Below are 18,629 nucleotides of genomic sequence, written 5' to 3' on the forward strand. Positions count from 1 at the left end.
TAAATAATAATAATTATTATTATATTATATTAAATTATATTAAAATAAAAATATTATATAACATATGTTAGATTGATTAATAAATTTTAGCAATAAAATTATAATCACGAAAGTTGAGTTAATTAACATTTGTGAATGAAATAATATAGTTCTATAAATATCGTATTATTTTTGATAAATAAATCTGTATTTTTAAATTAGAATGAATTTTTTGTTGGAGTGCACATCCATGCAACTTTTTAATTGCATTCATTTTATTTTATCTTTTTTTTTGTTTTTTGTTTTTTTTTTTGTAGAAAATAAACAAAGTTAGAGGTTCACTTATTGGATACAGTCTGTGTAGAGGGGTTGATTTAATTTTTTATTTACTATAATACTACTTCATACGTTTTACGTTTTTTAAACTTGTATATTCATATATTTACAATAAAACTTTAATTTGATCATTTTATTTGAGTATTAATTAACATGAGAAACGTCATGTTATTCGAAAATTCAATTGGATGTTATACTACATTGAATTATTATCAAATTGAAATTTGGTTAATAGTTCAAAAGTAAATGTTTCGTAAGTAGCTATACAAACAGAATGAAACTTTCATTAATGTAATATTTATCATTCTATGAATTGAAACGTCAAATGGAATTATAAAACGTTGTTTGTCTACAAATTTAAAAAGTTGACTAAAAATATTAAATTTATTAATCTCTATGTACTATTTTTATTTTATTGGCACGCACATGTTGTTAAAAAGAACAATTGAAACATTTGGTTAGAGTAATCCTATTTTATTTTAATATTATTTGTATTATTTTGAATAAAATTTGTATAAATTCTGACCATTGAAAGTTTACAAAATTTGCATCATTTAATTTATTTCAATTTTATTTCTCATACTCAATAAAATTTTTATATTAACTTCTATAATATTCAAAAAAAAAAAAAATACTAAATCAATACTTGCAATTATAATTATTATAAAAATAAAATACAAAATTGAACGTGGAATTTTATTGGAAAATATTTGAACAACGAATGTTTAACGTTTAACGTAAATATACGTGTTAGATTCGTAAATCAATCATTCAACCGTGAATAAAGTGATAATCATTCGTATCTGGAACGAATTATTCGGTCACCAGTTTCAAGTTTAATTATCACATTATGGTAGAGACAGTCCTTGAATATTTCATGTTAATACAAATTACAATCAGCTGTTAAATGTACTTATCAAGGAAACTATTACGTGCGTTCTTGTATTGTTATCGCATTATCAATCAAATGAGTCACTCGTTTTGAGCAAAAATTTCAAGATAATAATTAAACGAGTTAATACATATTATTATATTTGTTATATAACAACCATAAGTATGTTTTTAATTTAATTATTTTTGCATTTTAAGTCCAACTATCAACAAAATTTATTTTCAATGTAAAAAAATAAAATTTACAAAAATAAAATTATTTTAAATTTAAAGTCAACAAGTATATAATAAATATATAATAAATGAAATAATACTTTGACCTAATTATAGTGATCGCACTTATTCTTTTAATTTAGTAGAAACACTAAAATTAACTACGAATACAATTGACAGCAATTTATATATATATATATATTCTTGATTGTTAACAAAATTTAATATAATTATTCTTAAATAATATAAAAAAAATAAGTTTTCTTCTTTTGAGTCAATTAACGAGGCACTTCTTTCAAGAGCGGCTCAGTGGTCTAGGGGTATGATTCTCGCTTTGGGTGCGAGAGGTCCCGGGTTCAAATCCCGGCTGAGCCCAATTTTTTTTCTTCTTTCTTCATTTTACTTTTTTTTATTCTATCTAACAACCATAATTGTCATAAAGAAATTATCATAAGTGCATTATTTATTATTAAAATAAATAACAATTATATAATTATTTTATAAGAATATAGTTTAATATTATATATATATATATATAATTGAATATAAAACAAAATATTTTATTTTTCGGTTTTAAACAAACATATGTAATAAAAAAAAAATTAAAAAAAATAGTAATTAATTCGAATTGAAAGAAAAAGAATAAATAATAATGCATGACATTTAATTAAATGATAAATTACATATAAAATTTATTGGATAACACGTTTCATGAATATGTTTTAATGAATTTCCTTGAAAATAATTGGTAAGATCAAATTTCATTCGTGCAAGCAGATGTGATGAAAGCAGTGAAACATCAATCGACGTTTGATCATCACACGCTCGGTTAAACTTTTACCGTTGAATCTAATTCGTCTTCGATAGGTAATTTCCTGAAAGGCGTATGTTAGAATCGACTGGACACGCTTGAAACACAGGTGCATTTAACGTGTCTGTTTATTTTACGGTTTAACGCGAAGGTCAAACACCGTACACGCGCGCGTAGGTGAGTTCACTCTCACCTGCTCCCGAGTAATGATCGAATAATGACGAAGTGAAACTCAAACTTATTGCTTTTTCCCTCGAATTGAGAAAGGTTGTTTCTCAATAGAAACCCATCATGAATATTTCGTTTTAAGAACCGTTATCCTTTACATTTCGTCTTTCACCTTTCAATATTTTAAACGATTCTTTTTATTTTGACACATTTATTTTTACGAGCTCGTCAAAGTTTCATTTATAAATTACGTATATATATTTGTGATGATAATTTTAGTATGTATTAGAAAACTAGAAATTTAAAAAAGTAAATTTTTCGGATTACTTACAAAAAAAATATGGTTTTATAAATAATAGTAATAATTTTTATATATAATTTATATTAAATATTAAAATATATACAATATAATATAATATATATATATATATATATATAAAATTAATTATTATAATATAACATATATATAATATAATATATTATAATGTATTAGTAATATACTATTAATATTATATATATTATATGTATATATAATATGTAATAAAATATAATAAAAAATATATATATAATGTAATATGTGGATATATAAAATTAATTATTATAATATAAAATAAATATAATATAATATATTAAATATATATTAAAATATAATAAAAATTATATATAAAAAAATATATTAAAATAATTCTTTAAAATTACATATAAAGTTATGAAAAAGATGACATTTACAAAAATTTGTATAAAATTGATGGTAAAATTATGTGAATACATTATTTCAGTATCAACTTGAAATATGTATGTAACAACAGATGACACCATAAGATATTATAGTTATATTATTAAAACAACAAAAAAACCCCTATAAAAACCTTAATATCTTTTCATTGAATTTTATATTACAATGATAATAAAAACCTTGTTCAACAATTCCAACATTAGCATCGATTAAAAGAATAGAAATTTTCCGATAATTAAATAAACGAAGACGTTACGTTTAAAGAACAATTTGTTCAAGAAAAGAATTTCTTTTTTTTATTATTTGCTTCAATAGGAAATGCAATCCTTAATCAGCACTTGCCAGTTAAGACAGATAAGAAAGATCCTTTGATCTATTTAATTAAAACGATCACCTAATTAAGAAGATTTTCCCAAAGGAATCGTTTCAATGAACTTATCGATCATTTCATTCCCTTTTTATCCTCTCACACATGTATATGTGTGTGTGTATAAAATATAAGTGTATGAGTATGACTGAAAAAAGGACACATTCGGAAGCCTAATACGATCTATTACATTCCTTTCAAAGGTTCTACAATTTGTCCAAAGGTGAGATATTTTTCAATGATTCTTTGGAAGGTAAAAAAATAATGGTAGGGTGGTTGGGAATAGGAGAAAGGGAAGGTTTCCATTTAAAACCTTTTTCGTGGGCGGTACATTGACATTACTTACGCGTCATCGAATATGAAACTCATTGAAAAATTTACCATTTTTCTTTTCTCGACTAGAAAGTGAATGAAAATAACAAAAAGAAGAGAGAACGAAAAATACGCAGGAGAATAACCAGAACGAAAATAATCGAAATAGAGAGAGAAAAAAATATTTGGTTCTAATGGAATTAGAACAAAATCCGAAAAAAAAGACGAAAAACACGAGAGCACGAATGGGACTGAAATAAAAAAAAAAAAAAAAAAAAAAAAAAACAGAAAAGGAAAATGAAAACGTGAGAAAAATTGAGAATACATCAAAAGGGAATATAAATAAAATATATATATATAGAGATTGCAAAAAAAAATAAAAAAAATAAAAAGCAACAAAAATATCTGCCAACAAAGGGATAGAAAAAAAAATTTATATTAAAAAAAAAAAAAAAAAAGATGAAAGAAGACCGGCAATGTTGGAAAAAAAAAAAAAGAAAACCCAGTGATTTTTCTGAACCTACGACGAGTTTACGAGAGAAAAACGGTCTCACAATGGTGGACTACGGAATGAACGATGACAGTTTGCCCGCCATTGCTTCAAAATAAGTGTTAAAGAGAGAGAGAGAGAGAGAGAGAGAGAGAGAGAGAGAGAGAGAAGAAAAATACGATTCAGAGGTTTTCAAGTGGCTTTTGCGTTACCGCAAAGTCCTTCATTCTGTCCTGTTCTTCCTTGTACTCCGATATTTGTCACCACTACTACTACTAGTCCCTTGCCCCTTTTTCCCTTTCCCTTTCCCTTTCTTTTCTCTTTTGCCAATAGGGCACTCACTCACTCACTCACTCTTTTTCTTGGACGCTGTCGTCGGTTGGTTTTTTTTTTGTCAATTTTTGATCGAGCAGCACTTCAGTGTGCATAAAATGAAATGAATTAACAAATACAGAGAAAAGTTTCTTCAAGATTCCTCATAGAGGTTTATGATTTTTGACAGCTCTCTCTCTCTCTCTCTCTCTCGTTTTACTTTCATCCCTCTGAAAAACTCACCCCACTATCCAAAAACCCCTATCATCTTTTGCTTCTTCTCTTTCATTTGGTTTATACTTCTTCGTTCATTTTTTTCTGTTCATCATTCGCTCCTGTCTTGCAACTTAATTTTTTTTATTTTCTATTCTTTAGCCGTGCATTTTTCTCTTTTGTGTTTAATTCAATTTGTCGGGGTGGGTTTTTGAAAATAAAAGCAACCGTTGACACATTGGTTACTACAATACAAGTTTCTTCGAGTATCACAAAGAAAGAGAGAGAGAAAGAGAGAAAGAGAGAGAGGTGGTTTAAAGTCTTGAAATTAAAGCCACTTTGGATAGAAAAAGAACTAACGCGACAATAAAATGCCACTGACACAACAGCTCTTCGTAAACCACAATGGTATGTTTTCTCTTTTGTTATGGGCTTTTTATATTATGTGTTTCCCATTGGTGAAACTTTAGTCGAGTGGAAACGAGTAACTGTTTTTTCTTCGAATACTTCAAATGTTTTAACAAGTTACAGTTTGTTTTTTTTTCTTTTTTTTTATTCTATTCCTTTCTAGGGTTTATTTATCTCTCTCTCTCTCTCTCTCTCTCTCTCTCTCTCTTTCTCTTTTAATTTTTAATTAAAACATTTCTAATATAAGTCCAGGATAACAAACAATAAAAAATAAATAAATAAATAAAAAAGAAAAATGGACGAATGAAAAAGAGAGAGAGAGAGAGAGAGAGACTTTAATTATCGGCTTTAAATATCCGATGAAAATTTCTTTTATTGATCGGAACTCACACACACAACCACACAACCACCCCTCTTGCTTGCTTGCTTGCTTGCTTGCCGCTTCTGTTCATTTTCTCTCGAGATTGTAGAAAAAAAAAGAGAAGTACCACAACCAACGAAAGGAATGAAAGAAAAAGAAAAAGAGAGAATAGTTTAAATCCTCTGTATGCGGACAAAAATAATGGACGGGTAGGAAAAAAGAAAAAGAAAATTATTAAAATGATTAAGTACCGCATAAAAGGTAACCGATAACAAAGTGATAAAAAAAAAAGGAAGTTTTAATAATGCATTAATTATTTGAATAATACTTGAAATTATGATGTATATATGAAGTAAAATTATGGTTCATTTTGGATAAGATTAATTAATATTCATTTTCGTAACTAAATAAAAAAAAAGGATAGTTTTAATAATACATTATTTATTTGAATAATAATTGAAATTATAATGTATATATGAAGTAAAATTATGGTTCATTTTGGGTAAGATTAATTAATATTCATTTTCCTAACTAAATAAAAAAAAAGATGGTTTTAATAATACATTAATTATTTGAATAATACTTGAAATTATAATGTATATATGAAGTAAAATTATGGTTCATTTTGGGTAAGATTAATTAATATTCATTTTCGTAACTAAATAAAAAAAAAGGATAGTTTTAATAATACATTATTTATTTGAATAATAATTGAAATTATAATGTATATATGAAGTAAAATTATGGTTCATTTTGGGTAAGATTAATTAATATTCATTTTCCTAACTAAATAAAAAAAAAGGCTAGTTTGGTACTTACGTATTAACGCCATGACACCGCAGCAAAAATTCTGCTAATGCGCCAATAAAGAGCAATCTTGTTGTTCGCACCCAGCAACCTTGTTGTTCGCACACAACAACCTTGTTGTTTGCATACAGCAACCGTTAGGGTTGCGTCAGGGTTACGTCAGAATTTCGTCAGGGTTGCGTCAGAGTTTCGTCAGGGTTATGGCGACAGCATCAGGTGAAAGAAAATAGAGACTGTTTTGAATCTATGTTAAATTCTATATCGTCCCATTTTCCACCGAAATCCGATTGTGACTACTTTTTATAAATAAAATGTTTTGAATTTGGAAAGTTTTTTGATTTTAAATAAAGTTTTGTATTTTATGATTTGTTGCAACAATTTAAGGTGTAGATTGGTGCATTAGCGGAATCTTGGTACGGTGCCGTTAATACGTAAGTATCGTTAGTTTTAATAATACATTTATTATTTGAATAATAATTGAAATTATAAGATTAATATTAATTTTCTTAAGTAAATAAAAAAAAAGGCTATTTCTAATAATACATTAATTATTTGAATAACAATTGAAATTATAATGTATATATGAAGTAAAATTATGGTTCATTTTGGATAAGATTAATTAATATTCATTTTTCTAACTAAATAAAAGAAAAAGGATAGTTTTAATAATACATTAATTATTTGAATAATAATTGAAATTATAATGTATATATGAAATAAAATTATGGTTCATTTTGGATAAGATTAATATGAATTTTCCTAACTAAATATACGCGTAATGGTGTGTAGTTTAATGAATTTGAACTGATCGAGAGTAACAAATTTATCTTATCATTGAAATTCATTGACTTGTTTCTATATCATTTCCGTATGATTCAACGTTTCATAGCACGCGCTAACGAAGCGTACATATACCTCCTTTGTTTAACCTATACATAAACTGATGGTGTATATCTCAATTCAGTACTCGGATCATAATCGTGTACGCATAATGAACAAATTATCGATACCAATTATATTCCGGTTCGTTGAGCAAAGAACCGATACTGTATTTCATCGAATAATCCACAAGTTATATACATAATAATATTTTCTATTCATATAAATTATTTAATATTAAACGAATAATATTTATTGGTCAATATAATTGGTTTTTAATTTATTTCTCGTATTTTTCACATTTCTTTTTATTTTTTTATTTTCATTTACCTTTTAACGATTATCAAATCATTGTTAATAAAAAAATAACTTTTTATATTGTAATATCGATTAAAAATTATAAACGAATGAACACGCAATAATTGAAATAATATTGTTTTAATCATCGAATTATTATTACCGTAATTTGTCTACCTGATAAATAATTTTTTTTTTTTTATAAAGTCCATCTAATATTTTCTGTACTTTATCATAGAAAGTTGGGTATCATAAATCACGAGACCAAAAAAAAAACAAAAAATGAATTAAATTCGTTCCCTAGTTAGATCCTTCCATCCCTTCCTCGAAGTTGTTCCTTTTTGTTTATTTTGATTTTCTTTTTCTCGAACTTTTTTAACATGGGTAGTGCGAAATTCAATTTTCCGCAACTTTGCGTGCCTGTCGCGTTCTGGATCGAAATCTCGTCGTGTAGTCTTTCGTCTTTCGTTTTAGATAGGATGAAGATGAATATAAAGTGAAAGATACATGAGATATTACCTTTACCTTATACTATTATCTTATTATTATATTCTCTCTGTCACTTTCTAATTAATTTCTTTTTTCCTTATCTGTCTCTTTCTATTCGTTATATATTAAACTGGAAAAATATAATATAATATAATATTATATATAATCAAAAAAATAATTTTTATATATATATAAAATATTTTATATAATTTTATATAATATAATATTAATATTTATTAATATAATATATTATATATATTTAATATAATTTTATATTATATATAAAAATAATAATTTTATATATTTTTTATATTTAATATGGAAAGGGATAATTATTATGTATAAAATATATAAAATATATAAAAGATAAGCTTTCATATTATATATATATATAATATAAAATTATTTTATTTTAATCGATGAAATTTTGTGCTATCAAAAAAACCAATTAAACCAATGAAAAAAAGTTAAATTAAAATAAAAAATAAAAATAAAAATAATACAATAAATAATAATAATAATTTAATTGTACATATAATGAAATCTAACTTAAAATACTATAAATAGGTGTACATAAATGGTATTAAATTTAATATTAATGATGTTCATCTTGACTATTCATTCCTTTTTAAACATTCCAAACTATCCCTCAATCTTTTATCATATAAGTTCTCATCCCCCATACGTGAACACGAAAGTTAAGAAAAGCGATCTTCTTTTTTTCGTTTTTTTTTTTTTTTTTTTATTACTATTGTCAATTTGAACTTTTCGACGATTTGACACGATCAAATAGATCCTCCACCCCCAATCCCTCTCAAAAGAAATAAATAAATGAACGAGTGAACGAACGAACAAACCGAGAGAAGTAGACTGCTCGAAATAACTTTGGTTAGAAAAGAGATTTTGTTGAATGAATGAAAATGGTGGTCTTAAAACGTACCGCGTCGTTCTCGGCCCGATGGCACGCGGGACGAAAAAGAAAAATAGAAGAAGCAAGAAAGAGAAAAAGAAAGATGGGAAAAAAAAAAAGAGGGAAGGTAAGCTCGGTAGCTGCTTTTATAAACGTCCAATCTCCCGCTGTGCATACAAAAGACGATGCAAGTGTCCTATTGTTAAAAGGTGCGGATACCAGAGGCCCAATAGTTGTGCATTTGCCATTGTCGCATTTTTGCCTCTTTAACACCATTAAACGATGATGGTGATGGTTGTGAGGGTGAACGTTTGACCTTAAATTTTTGTAAAAAAAAAAGAAAAAGAAAATCAAAAAAGAAAAAACAGAAAAAGCAATCTTAAGTGGTGTTAGGAAGAAGAATCTCTTGACAAATTTTCTTTTCAAGTTTTATACACCCAACACTCCCTGTTCTACCCTTGCAATAAAATACAAAAATGCAATAAATTTAACCAAGAAGATAAGTTTGATTTTGATTTCTTTTCGTATCCTCTCGTTTGGAAAATATTTTTCTTTTTTGTTGTTGTTGTTGTTGTAGTAAAGGAGAGGGATGAGATTCTTTTCTAGTAATTTTTGTTAGTAGTGTGTTCAAACGATTAAGAAATAATTTAAAATGATTTTCATAATGTACTTTAAACGATGATAAATATTCGATGTTGATGTTAGTAGAGTCTTTAATTTTCTAGATCTGTTTTCATTTCATTTCTATTACGACGTGGGAAGCTTACCTAGCACACTCTGATCCTCCATAATCCTTCTTTCTCGTCCGACGAAAAGGGCTTTTAGAAATCTTCTTAATCAACTTTCGACTTCTCGACGTTATTTCGTCAATAGACAAGTTCCTTTTTCAACATTTTATCATCCCTTTTACAAACTTATAACTTCCTTTTTTTTTTTTTTTTTTTTACTTGGGATAATTATCATGTTCATTAAAATATATATGTTTTCAGAGAGATATAAGAGATTTAAATCTTTGGAAAATGAGAGAGAAAGAGAAATTGAGTGAATTGTAAAATAGATGCGGGTTTTATTTCATCTAAAATTCGTTCATTTTCGACAAAATATGTGATTACTCTTATTTGTACAAAAATACAATATAAATATATATGTATATATATTTACAATTTGTACAAAGCATAATTTACGATGACGATATGTCTATTTGCTAGTTTCACATTTTTTTCTGTAGCAATTTTTTTTATACAAAAGAAAATTAATTCTTTATTTCTTAAATAATTTTCTTCCTATTTTTATTACCGAAAAATAAATATATAAATTATACATTAATCTATATACATATAAATATTTATCCGCTCTTATTATTAGAAATAAAAAATAATTTAATTTATTCATATGTTGTTAAAATTATTCGTACGAAAAATCTGATAGAAATCAATCTACGAATCTTCGATTTTACAGAACGTGACTGTGAATATAAAAAGACGCTTCTATACCGTTCAATATTTACAACAACAACAAATAACAAAATACGTTCTCTTTGTTTTCTTTTTTTACGAAAAATGTATTGTAAACATTTTGAAAGTTCAGAAAACACGTAGGAAACAGAAAAAGTGTAGATTTATTTTTTAAGAATTAACGATTCTGTCGACTGTATGTTTGTTTCGAGACAAGCTGTCAAAGACCGGTCTAGGAATGGAGTCCCTGTGTTCAGTAGTCTGATGCATGTTCAGTGGAAGGTCCATTTTTCTCCTCTTATCCGTCCTGTCATATTCATCCTCGGTATTTCTTTTGCAGCCAACGATAGCACGATGCTCGTTCATTTCCTCCATCATTTTGATTTTACGAAAATTCAATCTTTCATCGGGTTCACGAGAAAATATGGTATCTTCCGTTTGTCTCGAAGGCAAAGATATCTCAAAAGGTTCGATCTTACGAACAGGTGATTCATGTTCACTGGGAAGAACATGGATTTCATTCGAGCCACTAGAATCCTCACGTATTTGTGTATTTGTAGTAGTAGTTATAGCGTTTTCAAAGGACCTTCCATGTTCATCTTCTTGATCGCACCGTCGCGTTATCGAGTTATCCGTACAATCATCCTTCTTTCTACCACACGTACGTAAACAGCAACACTTTTGAGTTTGTCCCGACGGTAAATCTTCTTTCTTATATTTAACCCGACGATTTTGAAACCAAATTTTAACTTGTTTCTCAGATAATCTCAAATTCGTAGCAATTTCTATACGACGTAAACGTGATAGATACATATTAGATGCAAATTCACGTTCAAGTTCCAACAATTGTGTACTTGTGAATGCAGTTCGTATACGTTTCGAACTATTGCCAATGGAATTAGGTGATTTTGGTGGTGGTGTTGGTGTACTATTACGAGATGGTGACTCATTAGACGCCGAGACATCTGTAATGACATAGGTAACAGAGAAACGTGGATTAGTTTAGCTTTATTGTAACGCTTTGATCTTGGATTTACTATGATTACGTTTGTCTCCAGGTGTACAGGCGTTTAGCCTAGTTGATAAGCTTAGTGTAACAACCTACCTGAGAGTCTACTGGTTGAAACGTTTATAGGTGAAGGTGGGCTTTGTCCAGGAATTCCTAGAGTCACGTTTGCCGACGGACTGATAGGTACTGTTGGTACTGGTATTACTGGTGTTCTAGGAACTGGTCTGATTGGTTGATAACCTAATCCCAGGTTGAAGAAATTGAACATATAATTTGGCAACTGATTTCCGTAATATGGCAAAGGATAGGACGGTGGTGAATTGTTGCCAATTATAGAATCCATTAAAAAACTTCGAGACATTATTGTTGATAATTAATCTCACTGTTTAACGACACTTTTACACTGTGTTCTTATTTGTTTTCTATTTATTATATTACATAAGAATTAATTAAACAAAATACACAATTTATACTGTTTTAAGTTCGTAAGCACTTGAATTAGATTTACAAAACAAAAATTAGTCGACGTTGTTCACTGTGAGACGTTGCATTGAGTTCTGAACCCCCGGGCACCCCTGTTAGTGAATATATACCTATGGCTAACTCCTCCCAGGGGTTGGTTCTAACGAAGGGCCCGATAGAAAAAGGGCCCCGCCCCATTTTTTGAGAGGGTGCCCCTCTTTTAACTTTACCCTAACGAACTACGCCCGAACTATCATACCGAACAACGTTCCCCCCATGGGACGACAATGAGTAGGGTATTTTCTTCTTCTCTCTCTCTTTCTCCCCCCCTCTCTCTCAGTCTCTCTTCATTCTGTTACTTTCCCTTTCTCAAAAGCAGCACCAATTTGACGGGTGGTAGCTAATATTACTCGAAACTTTATACGACATAGGAGTGCATCGTTCTATTATTGTTAACCTCTGCCCATCTAATGCATTATTATTATTACTATTATTGTTATTATTATTACTTTAGTATTTAGTTGATCTTTTTATGGGTTTGAAATTATTCGAAAAATTCGATAATCCTTTCGTAGTTTTCAAAGAAAATTTCATATTCTACGTGGCTCATTTGTATTTTATTCTTCGTTTTCAAATATTCATCCATTTATACGTTCCCAATAATTTACCATCAATTTTACAGTTAAATTATTCCATTCGAATTTATTCAACCAATCTCGTATCTCGTAAAACGGAGTACGACGATCATCAAGGAATGTGGAAAGATTGTTTCTATATTTTTTGTTGTTGTTGTTGTTGTTGTGGTGAATGATAAATAAAAAGATTGAATAAATTTTCTTTGATTTGTTTATTTTGCTACAGCAATTTTCATTCTCGTCAACTGGGAGGACTGGAAGTTAAGTATCTAGGACACGAATGTTCAAGATATGCCCAATGAAAGGAGTACTCAAAGATTCTTTTTCAGTATTCCAATTATTATTTTTCCCTTCGTTAGTTTTAAATTAGGATCATTAGTAAAAACCACTATGATTTCATTTGTAAAAAAAACTCGAGAGGAAACAGGAAGATTCATTTATTATTATTATTAATATTAAATGAATTAAAAATGTGAAATATAATTTATATGAAGATTGAACAAATCACAAATCATTTTTTCTAATTGATCTGTTACATACTAAATGACACTTGCAACGATTGTATAATTTTGACATCAAAGTTTAATTCTTATTATTTTGTTTTTGAAAAAGAATTCAATTGAATGCAAAAAAATATCTTTATCTTAAATGGATCAAGAAAAGAATCGATATTCAAGAAAGATCCAAATCAACTCTGCCAAATCTTCAAGGAACTTCCGTACTCCTTTCGAAAGATTTCCATCTAACAGGAATATATATATATGGTTAGATAAGGTAAGATAAGGTAAGATAAGGTAAAGTAAGGTTAGGTAAGGTAAGGTAAAGTCATGAGAGCATGTACGTCATTTATGAGATTTCGTAGTTTGATTTAGCCGCAACGCCAGGACGGAAGGATCCGATAAGTCAATTTAACGTATACGGGATCAGTATAATAATACTCTTTCATTTCCCTTTTTAATACTAATCAAAATGTTCCCTTTTTCTTCATTATCTTTCCACTTTAATTCAATTAAAAAAAAAACAAAAAAACAAAAAAAAAACAAGAAAAAGTCATTCATCAATCGATTGTCCCATGAATTTTGTTTATTAAAATTGAAATGTATTTTCAACGAAGTATTAAATATAAATTTGATCACAAATTTTCTATGGGTTTAATTTATTAGTTTTAACAACTTATGAAGGTAATAATTCACACAGACACGTCTACACACGTATAACTTTATACAGAAATAAATATTATACTCGTTTGGGTTTCGTATCAAATGAAGTTTTCATCTAACTAAAAGTAACTCGATACACTTGTTTCAGGTAAACCAATTTAAGTGAGATCATGCATGGTATAACAATGCACGTGTGTGTATATGTATAGAACGAAAATGTAATTATGGATATCTTATGAGGGGACACGTGCGAATACCGAAACTGTCTTTGACAATTAGCAAGATAATTAACGCGTCAGATTAGTTGGTAACAAATTTGCGTGAAATACTACACGAACGCGTGAGTTCTAATACTAATTGTATATAAATATAGTTGATTATTTGTTTCATAATATTATCAATTAATTCATTTCTCTATTTTGATAATTTATCTACTCTATATTATTTTATATTAATAATAAACCGAAATATATTCTATTATCTCAGGTGTATTTGATTTCTACTATTAATTGCATATTTTTTAAGGAATATTTATATTTTAATTTATATTAAAATTTTTTTTTATAAATTTATATTCTTATTTTATAATAAAATATTACAAATTTTTTATAAATTATATATATATATATATATTTATAATATTTTAAATCTTACAAAAAAAAATTTCTATAAAAAATAAGATAAAATATTTATATCATAAAAATTTAAAATAAATATAATTAAATATTTATATATTAAAAAAAAAACCTAAAATATTTAAAAATTAAAAACTACTTTATGCAGAAGGAATTTTCCATTCGTACTGTAAAAAACCACCCACTACACATTAAAACTGTTGTGTTAATAACAAATTTCCTAATATCTTGCTTGTATTTGCTTGCAACCAATCAATCCAATAAATCAGTTTGATTTATTATCAAAAAAAAAAAAAAAATAGAAAAAAAGATGAACTAGTGCAATCTTTTCCTCTATTACTGTACGCGAATTTATGGGAAGTATAATAATAATAATAATAATAAAAAAAAAGGAGAATGAAATAAAAAGCGAGTAAAGAAAACACAACCGTGATTTGAAAGCCCTAATAACACGACTAATCCCATTACAATGTTACCAAAGCATACGGAAGGGCCGTACCAGTAGAGGAAGGCACCCTTCATCTTCCTTCGACTCATATTAAAAATCATGCTAGTGTTATCTTAGCAACGACTCGTGAATAATACAATCTCTCTCTTTTCTCCTTCCGTGCATATGTCCGGCATATTCAACCTAAAAGAGGGTTCATCATCGAACCCTTCGAAAGACGGATGAGACGGAACAAGGTGGGGGAAAGTTTCCGTAATAGGGGATGGAGGAGGGGGTTGTCGATATAGGACCACCCTGCTTTTTCTGACAAATACTAACTCACTATAATGTATCCTACTAAGCTTTACTCCTATCTCACGTCATTACTATAGAAGGATATTTTAATTTCAACCGGTACCCTTAGTTGTTTGTCTATTTTCTCATTGGTCAGATTTTTCCTAAGAGGCGTGGCTTTTTCATTACCATCGATATATACCTAACGATACTTCTACCATTTCCATTTTACTTATACCAATCATTATGTTAGTTATTTAACTAACTTATAAAGATTATTTGTATATTTTGTTAAATATAAATTCATTCGATTCTCCTAACTTCGTGTAATATCGTCGTTTATTCATTATTCATCTAATTCGCGAATAAAATAATCAAGGTAATAAATTAATTGTTCATCTTTATTTTTCATTTATTTCAATAATTTTCTTCTTTTTTTTTTGTAAACGTTAGTGTTTTTGTTAAATTATTTGATGTGTGTGTGTGTGTGTGTGTGTATGTGGTGTGTGTTGTTTATTTCTCTCGTATTAAATATGAAATTTATTTGTTAAAGGGTTGTTTCTTAAGTAAACGGAAATAAGAGAAACAATAAGGGAAACTGTTGGAATATATTCTCTGTTATATTTGCACATAACTTTTCGTTTGTGTGTGTGTGTGTGTGTACGAGAGTATGAGAAAACAGAGATGAAAAAGGGTTGAAATAAACGCGTATTGCAAAATGACACGAAAGTGTCAATGACTTTGAATAAGAAGGAAAGTAAAGAAGAAAGTTTGAAAAAGAAAGAGAATCAAGAAAAGAAATATGGAAAGGAAGGTGGACTTGCGGATTTGAAGAGACTTGTTTAAATATTTGTCGATAAATGGTAGTTCTATATTTATTTCACAATGCAAAAATAAAAAAAAAATGTTTCAACTACTAACTTTGTGCGAAGATATGACCCAGAGAAGAAAAAGTATAAGTGGAATGAAAAAAAAAGAAATAAAATAAAAGAAAACTTTTCAGCGTAGTTCTAAAGGTACACATACATATGTATTTATGTATATAACTCGCGCTCTCTCTCTCTCTCTCTCTCTCTCTCTGTCTCTCTTTTAAATATTTCACTTTGATTATTTATTTGAAAGAAACATTATGACGAAAAATCTTTTAAGAAAATTTTTGCAATGATATTCTTAACTATATGTCATTTATTTTGACGAATAATAAATTTAACTTTTTTCACGTTGGTGAAATAAAATAATAATTATATTATAAGATGTTAATAATTTTCAATAGTTAAATAAAATATTAAATGTTAAATAAAAAATATAAATATTAACTAAAATATTAAATTATACAACTATTAAATAAAATATTAAATTATATAAATACTAAATAAAATATGAAATTATACAAATATTAAATAAAATATTAAATAAAATATTAAATAAAATATTAAATAAAATATTAAATTATACAACTATTAAATAAAATATTAAATTATACAAATACTAAATAAAATATTAAATTATACAAATATTAAATAAAATATTAAATTATACAAATAATAAATTATTATTAACACATTTAAATATATTTATAAATAATTAATATTTTAATAAAGAAAATATTAATTATTTTCAAATGATTAATTTAAATAATTTTCTATTTTCCCATAAGATTTACAATTAATAATATTAACACAGATAGAAGATTTTCAACTATACACTGTATTCAAACTTTACCAATAATTTCTAATTAATATCTATAAATATATTTATTACAATAAAACTTCTCACAAATAAAACAATTTTTGGGATAATAACAATAATAACAAAATAATATATATAATTTTAATAATTGAAATTTAAAACAGAAAAAAAAATAAAAGTAATTAAATTCATTGCCTTGAACAAAACGTGTTCGATCGAAATAAAACGAAAAAGGATGAAAGGTAAAAGAATAAAACTAGATCGAAATAAAAAAAAAAAGAATAAAATAAAAGGATATAAAAAATATATATATATATAAAAAAAGGATGTATTGAATACAATAGTAGACATCTTTTATAATGTATCTCTCTTATTTTAGAAAGTATCGAAGGGTTCTATCAAGTACTTCAAAAGCAAAACCACTCTCTCAATACTTTAGGTTCAAGTAGTCCGTGGTAATACCAAGCATATATATATATATATATCGAACACTACATATATATATCATAGACGCGTAAAGTAAAAAAGGAAAACGCATCGTCCTTGATAAGTATACTACTCCTTCGACAGGGAATCGAATAAGATACCGAAGAGAGTACCTCAGGGGCTTGGTAAAAAGGATTCATGTGTACACTCTCACTTGATCGACGGTTCTTACGACAAACTTTTTACTTTTTCTTTTTTTTTTCTATTTTTTTCTTATTCCTACTATCTCTCTTTCTATCAAATCTCTATCCTCGCACAATTTTCTACTTTTTTTTCTTCTTTTTTTTTTTTTTTTTTATTTCTTTTCCTTTCTTCTCATTTTATCTTACAGTTCTCTATCCTCTTTTTTTTTTTTTTTTTTTTTAAATGTCGTTTAATCTAACTAGGCCGATTTTTTACTCCAGTTTGTCGTCGAAAGGTCGCATCTTCTCAAGGACTATTCCTTGTAGCCCTTTTCCTTTTTTTGTTTTTTTTTTTATTTATTTTACTAGAGCAAATAAAAAAAAAAAGTTACGGTTCATTTCACTGAACAACAGAAAAGGAAAAAGGGAAAATATATTTTTGGGTGTTTGTTGTTTGAATGCATTCTCTCACACGCACAAAAGGATTCCTCGCGACCCACGCTGCTAATAGTCAATTCATAAAAAGGGAAACTCTTAGGAAAAAAAAAAAAAAAAGAAAAAAATTTAAACTGGTGTATGTTGGTTACGGTGAAATAATAATCATGGGAATAGCAAATACGATTCGAAATCGAACCTTTTCGTGTTAGTTCGAGCAAATAATTTCGACGTTTTCTGAACAGAGATTATCGCGAAAATCCTTTATCCATGGTTATCCTTTTTAGTGCATGTATATATTACTATACCGATACACCATTTTATTATACATATACATATATATATATATATATATGATATTTCTATCTCAATCTCTCTACTATGTTCTTCTCTGTTTCTGTCTTTTTATTTAGATGGATATCATGTACAACGATCGATCACACAACTCTGTATTTCCTCACCCAGTATCCTTTCAAGTACACATGGTACCAATCCTTTCAATTTGAAACACGACGATCAAATCTTCGATTTTTCTTATTCCTTTTTACACACTCCTTCTTCTTTTTTTTTATTATTCCCCAACATCTATCTTTTTACAAGATCCCATCTCGTTTCATCCTTTAATTCCTTTTTCTCTTGAGGTAGATAAAAAAAAAAAAGAAAATAAGAAAAAAAAAAAGGAAGGCTTAACCTGATTTAAATTTATCGTTTTAATATTATTTATAAAGTAAACGTTCATTAAAACACGTTGATATGAATAATAATAATAATGAATTTGTAATGTTAGCTAAATTATATATATTTAAATAATATATTATAAAAAAAAATTAAATTATATAAGT

The 18,629-nt window shown here is 27.2% G+C and overlaps 1 protein-coding gene and 1 non-coding gene across 2 annotated transcripts; one reads left to right on the forward strand and one right to left on the reverse strand.

Annotated features, from left to right (window-relative positions):
- The first annotated feature begins 1,722 nt into the window (after positions 1-1,722).
- Positions 1,723-1,794, forward strand: TRNAP-UGG (transfer RNA proline (anticodon UGG)). Its single transcript has one exon. It is a non-coding gene; the product is annotated as a tRNA-Pro (tRNA).
- An 8,810-nt stretch (positions 1,795-10,604) lies between these two features.
- Positions 10,605-11,803, reverse strand: LOC107067919 (uncharacterized). Its single transcript, XM_015323846.2, has 2 exons — positions 11,539-11,803; positions 10,605-11,398 (listed from the first exon to the last, which is right to left on the reverse strand). Exons 1-2 carry the CDS (start codon positions 11,801-11,803, stop codon positions 10,605-10,607), a joined length of 1,059 nt encoding a protein of 352 aa, XP_015179332.2.
- Positions 11,804-18,629: the final 6,826 nt, after the last annotated feature.

Source organism: Polistes dominula, unplaced genomic scaffold (assembly GCF_049000335.1).
Source record: "Polistes dominula isolate Pdom_NZ unplaced genomic scaffold, Pdom_raw_medaka contig_17, whole genome shotgun sequence".
Taxonomy (NCBI): domain Eukaryota; kingdom Metazoa; phylum Arthropoda; class Insecta; order Hymenoptera; family Vespidae; genus Polistes; species Polistes dominula.

Coding starts and splice junctions, on each gene's coding strand:
- LOC107067919 (XM_015323846.2), bottom strand. CDS start 11,803: ATGTCTCGAAGTTTTTTAATGGATTCTATAATTGGCAACAATTCACCA. Junction 11,399..11,538: donor TTCAACCAGTAGACTCTCAG/GTAGGTTGTTAC, acceptor ATGTCATTACAG/ATGTCTCGGCGTCTAATGAG.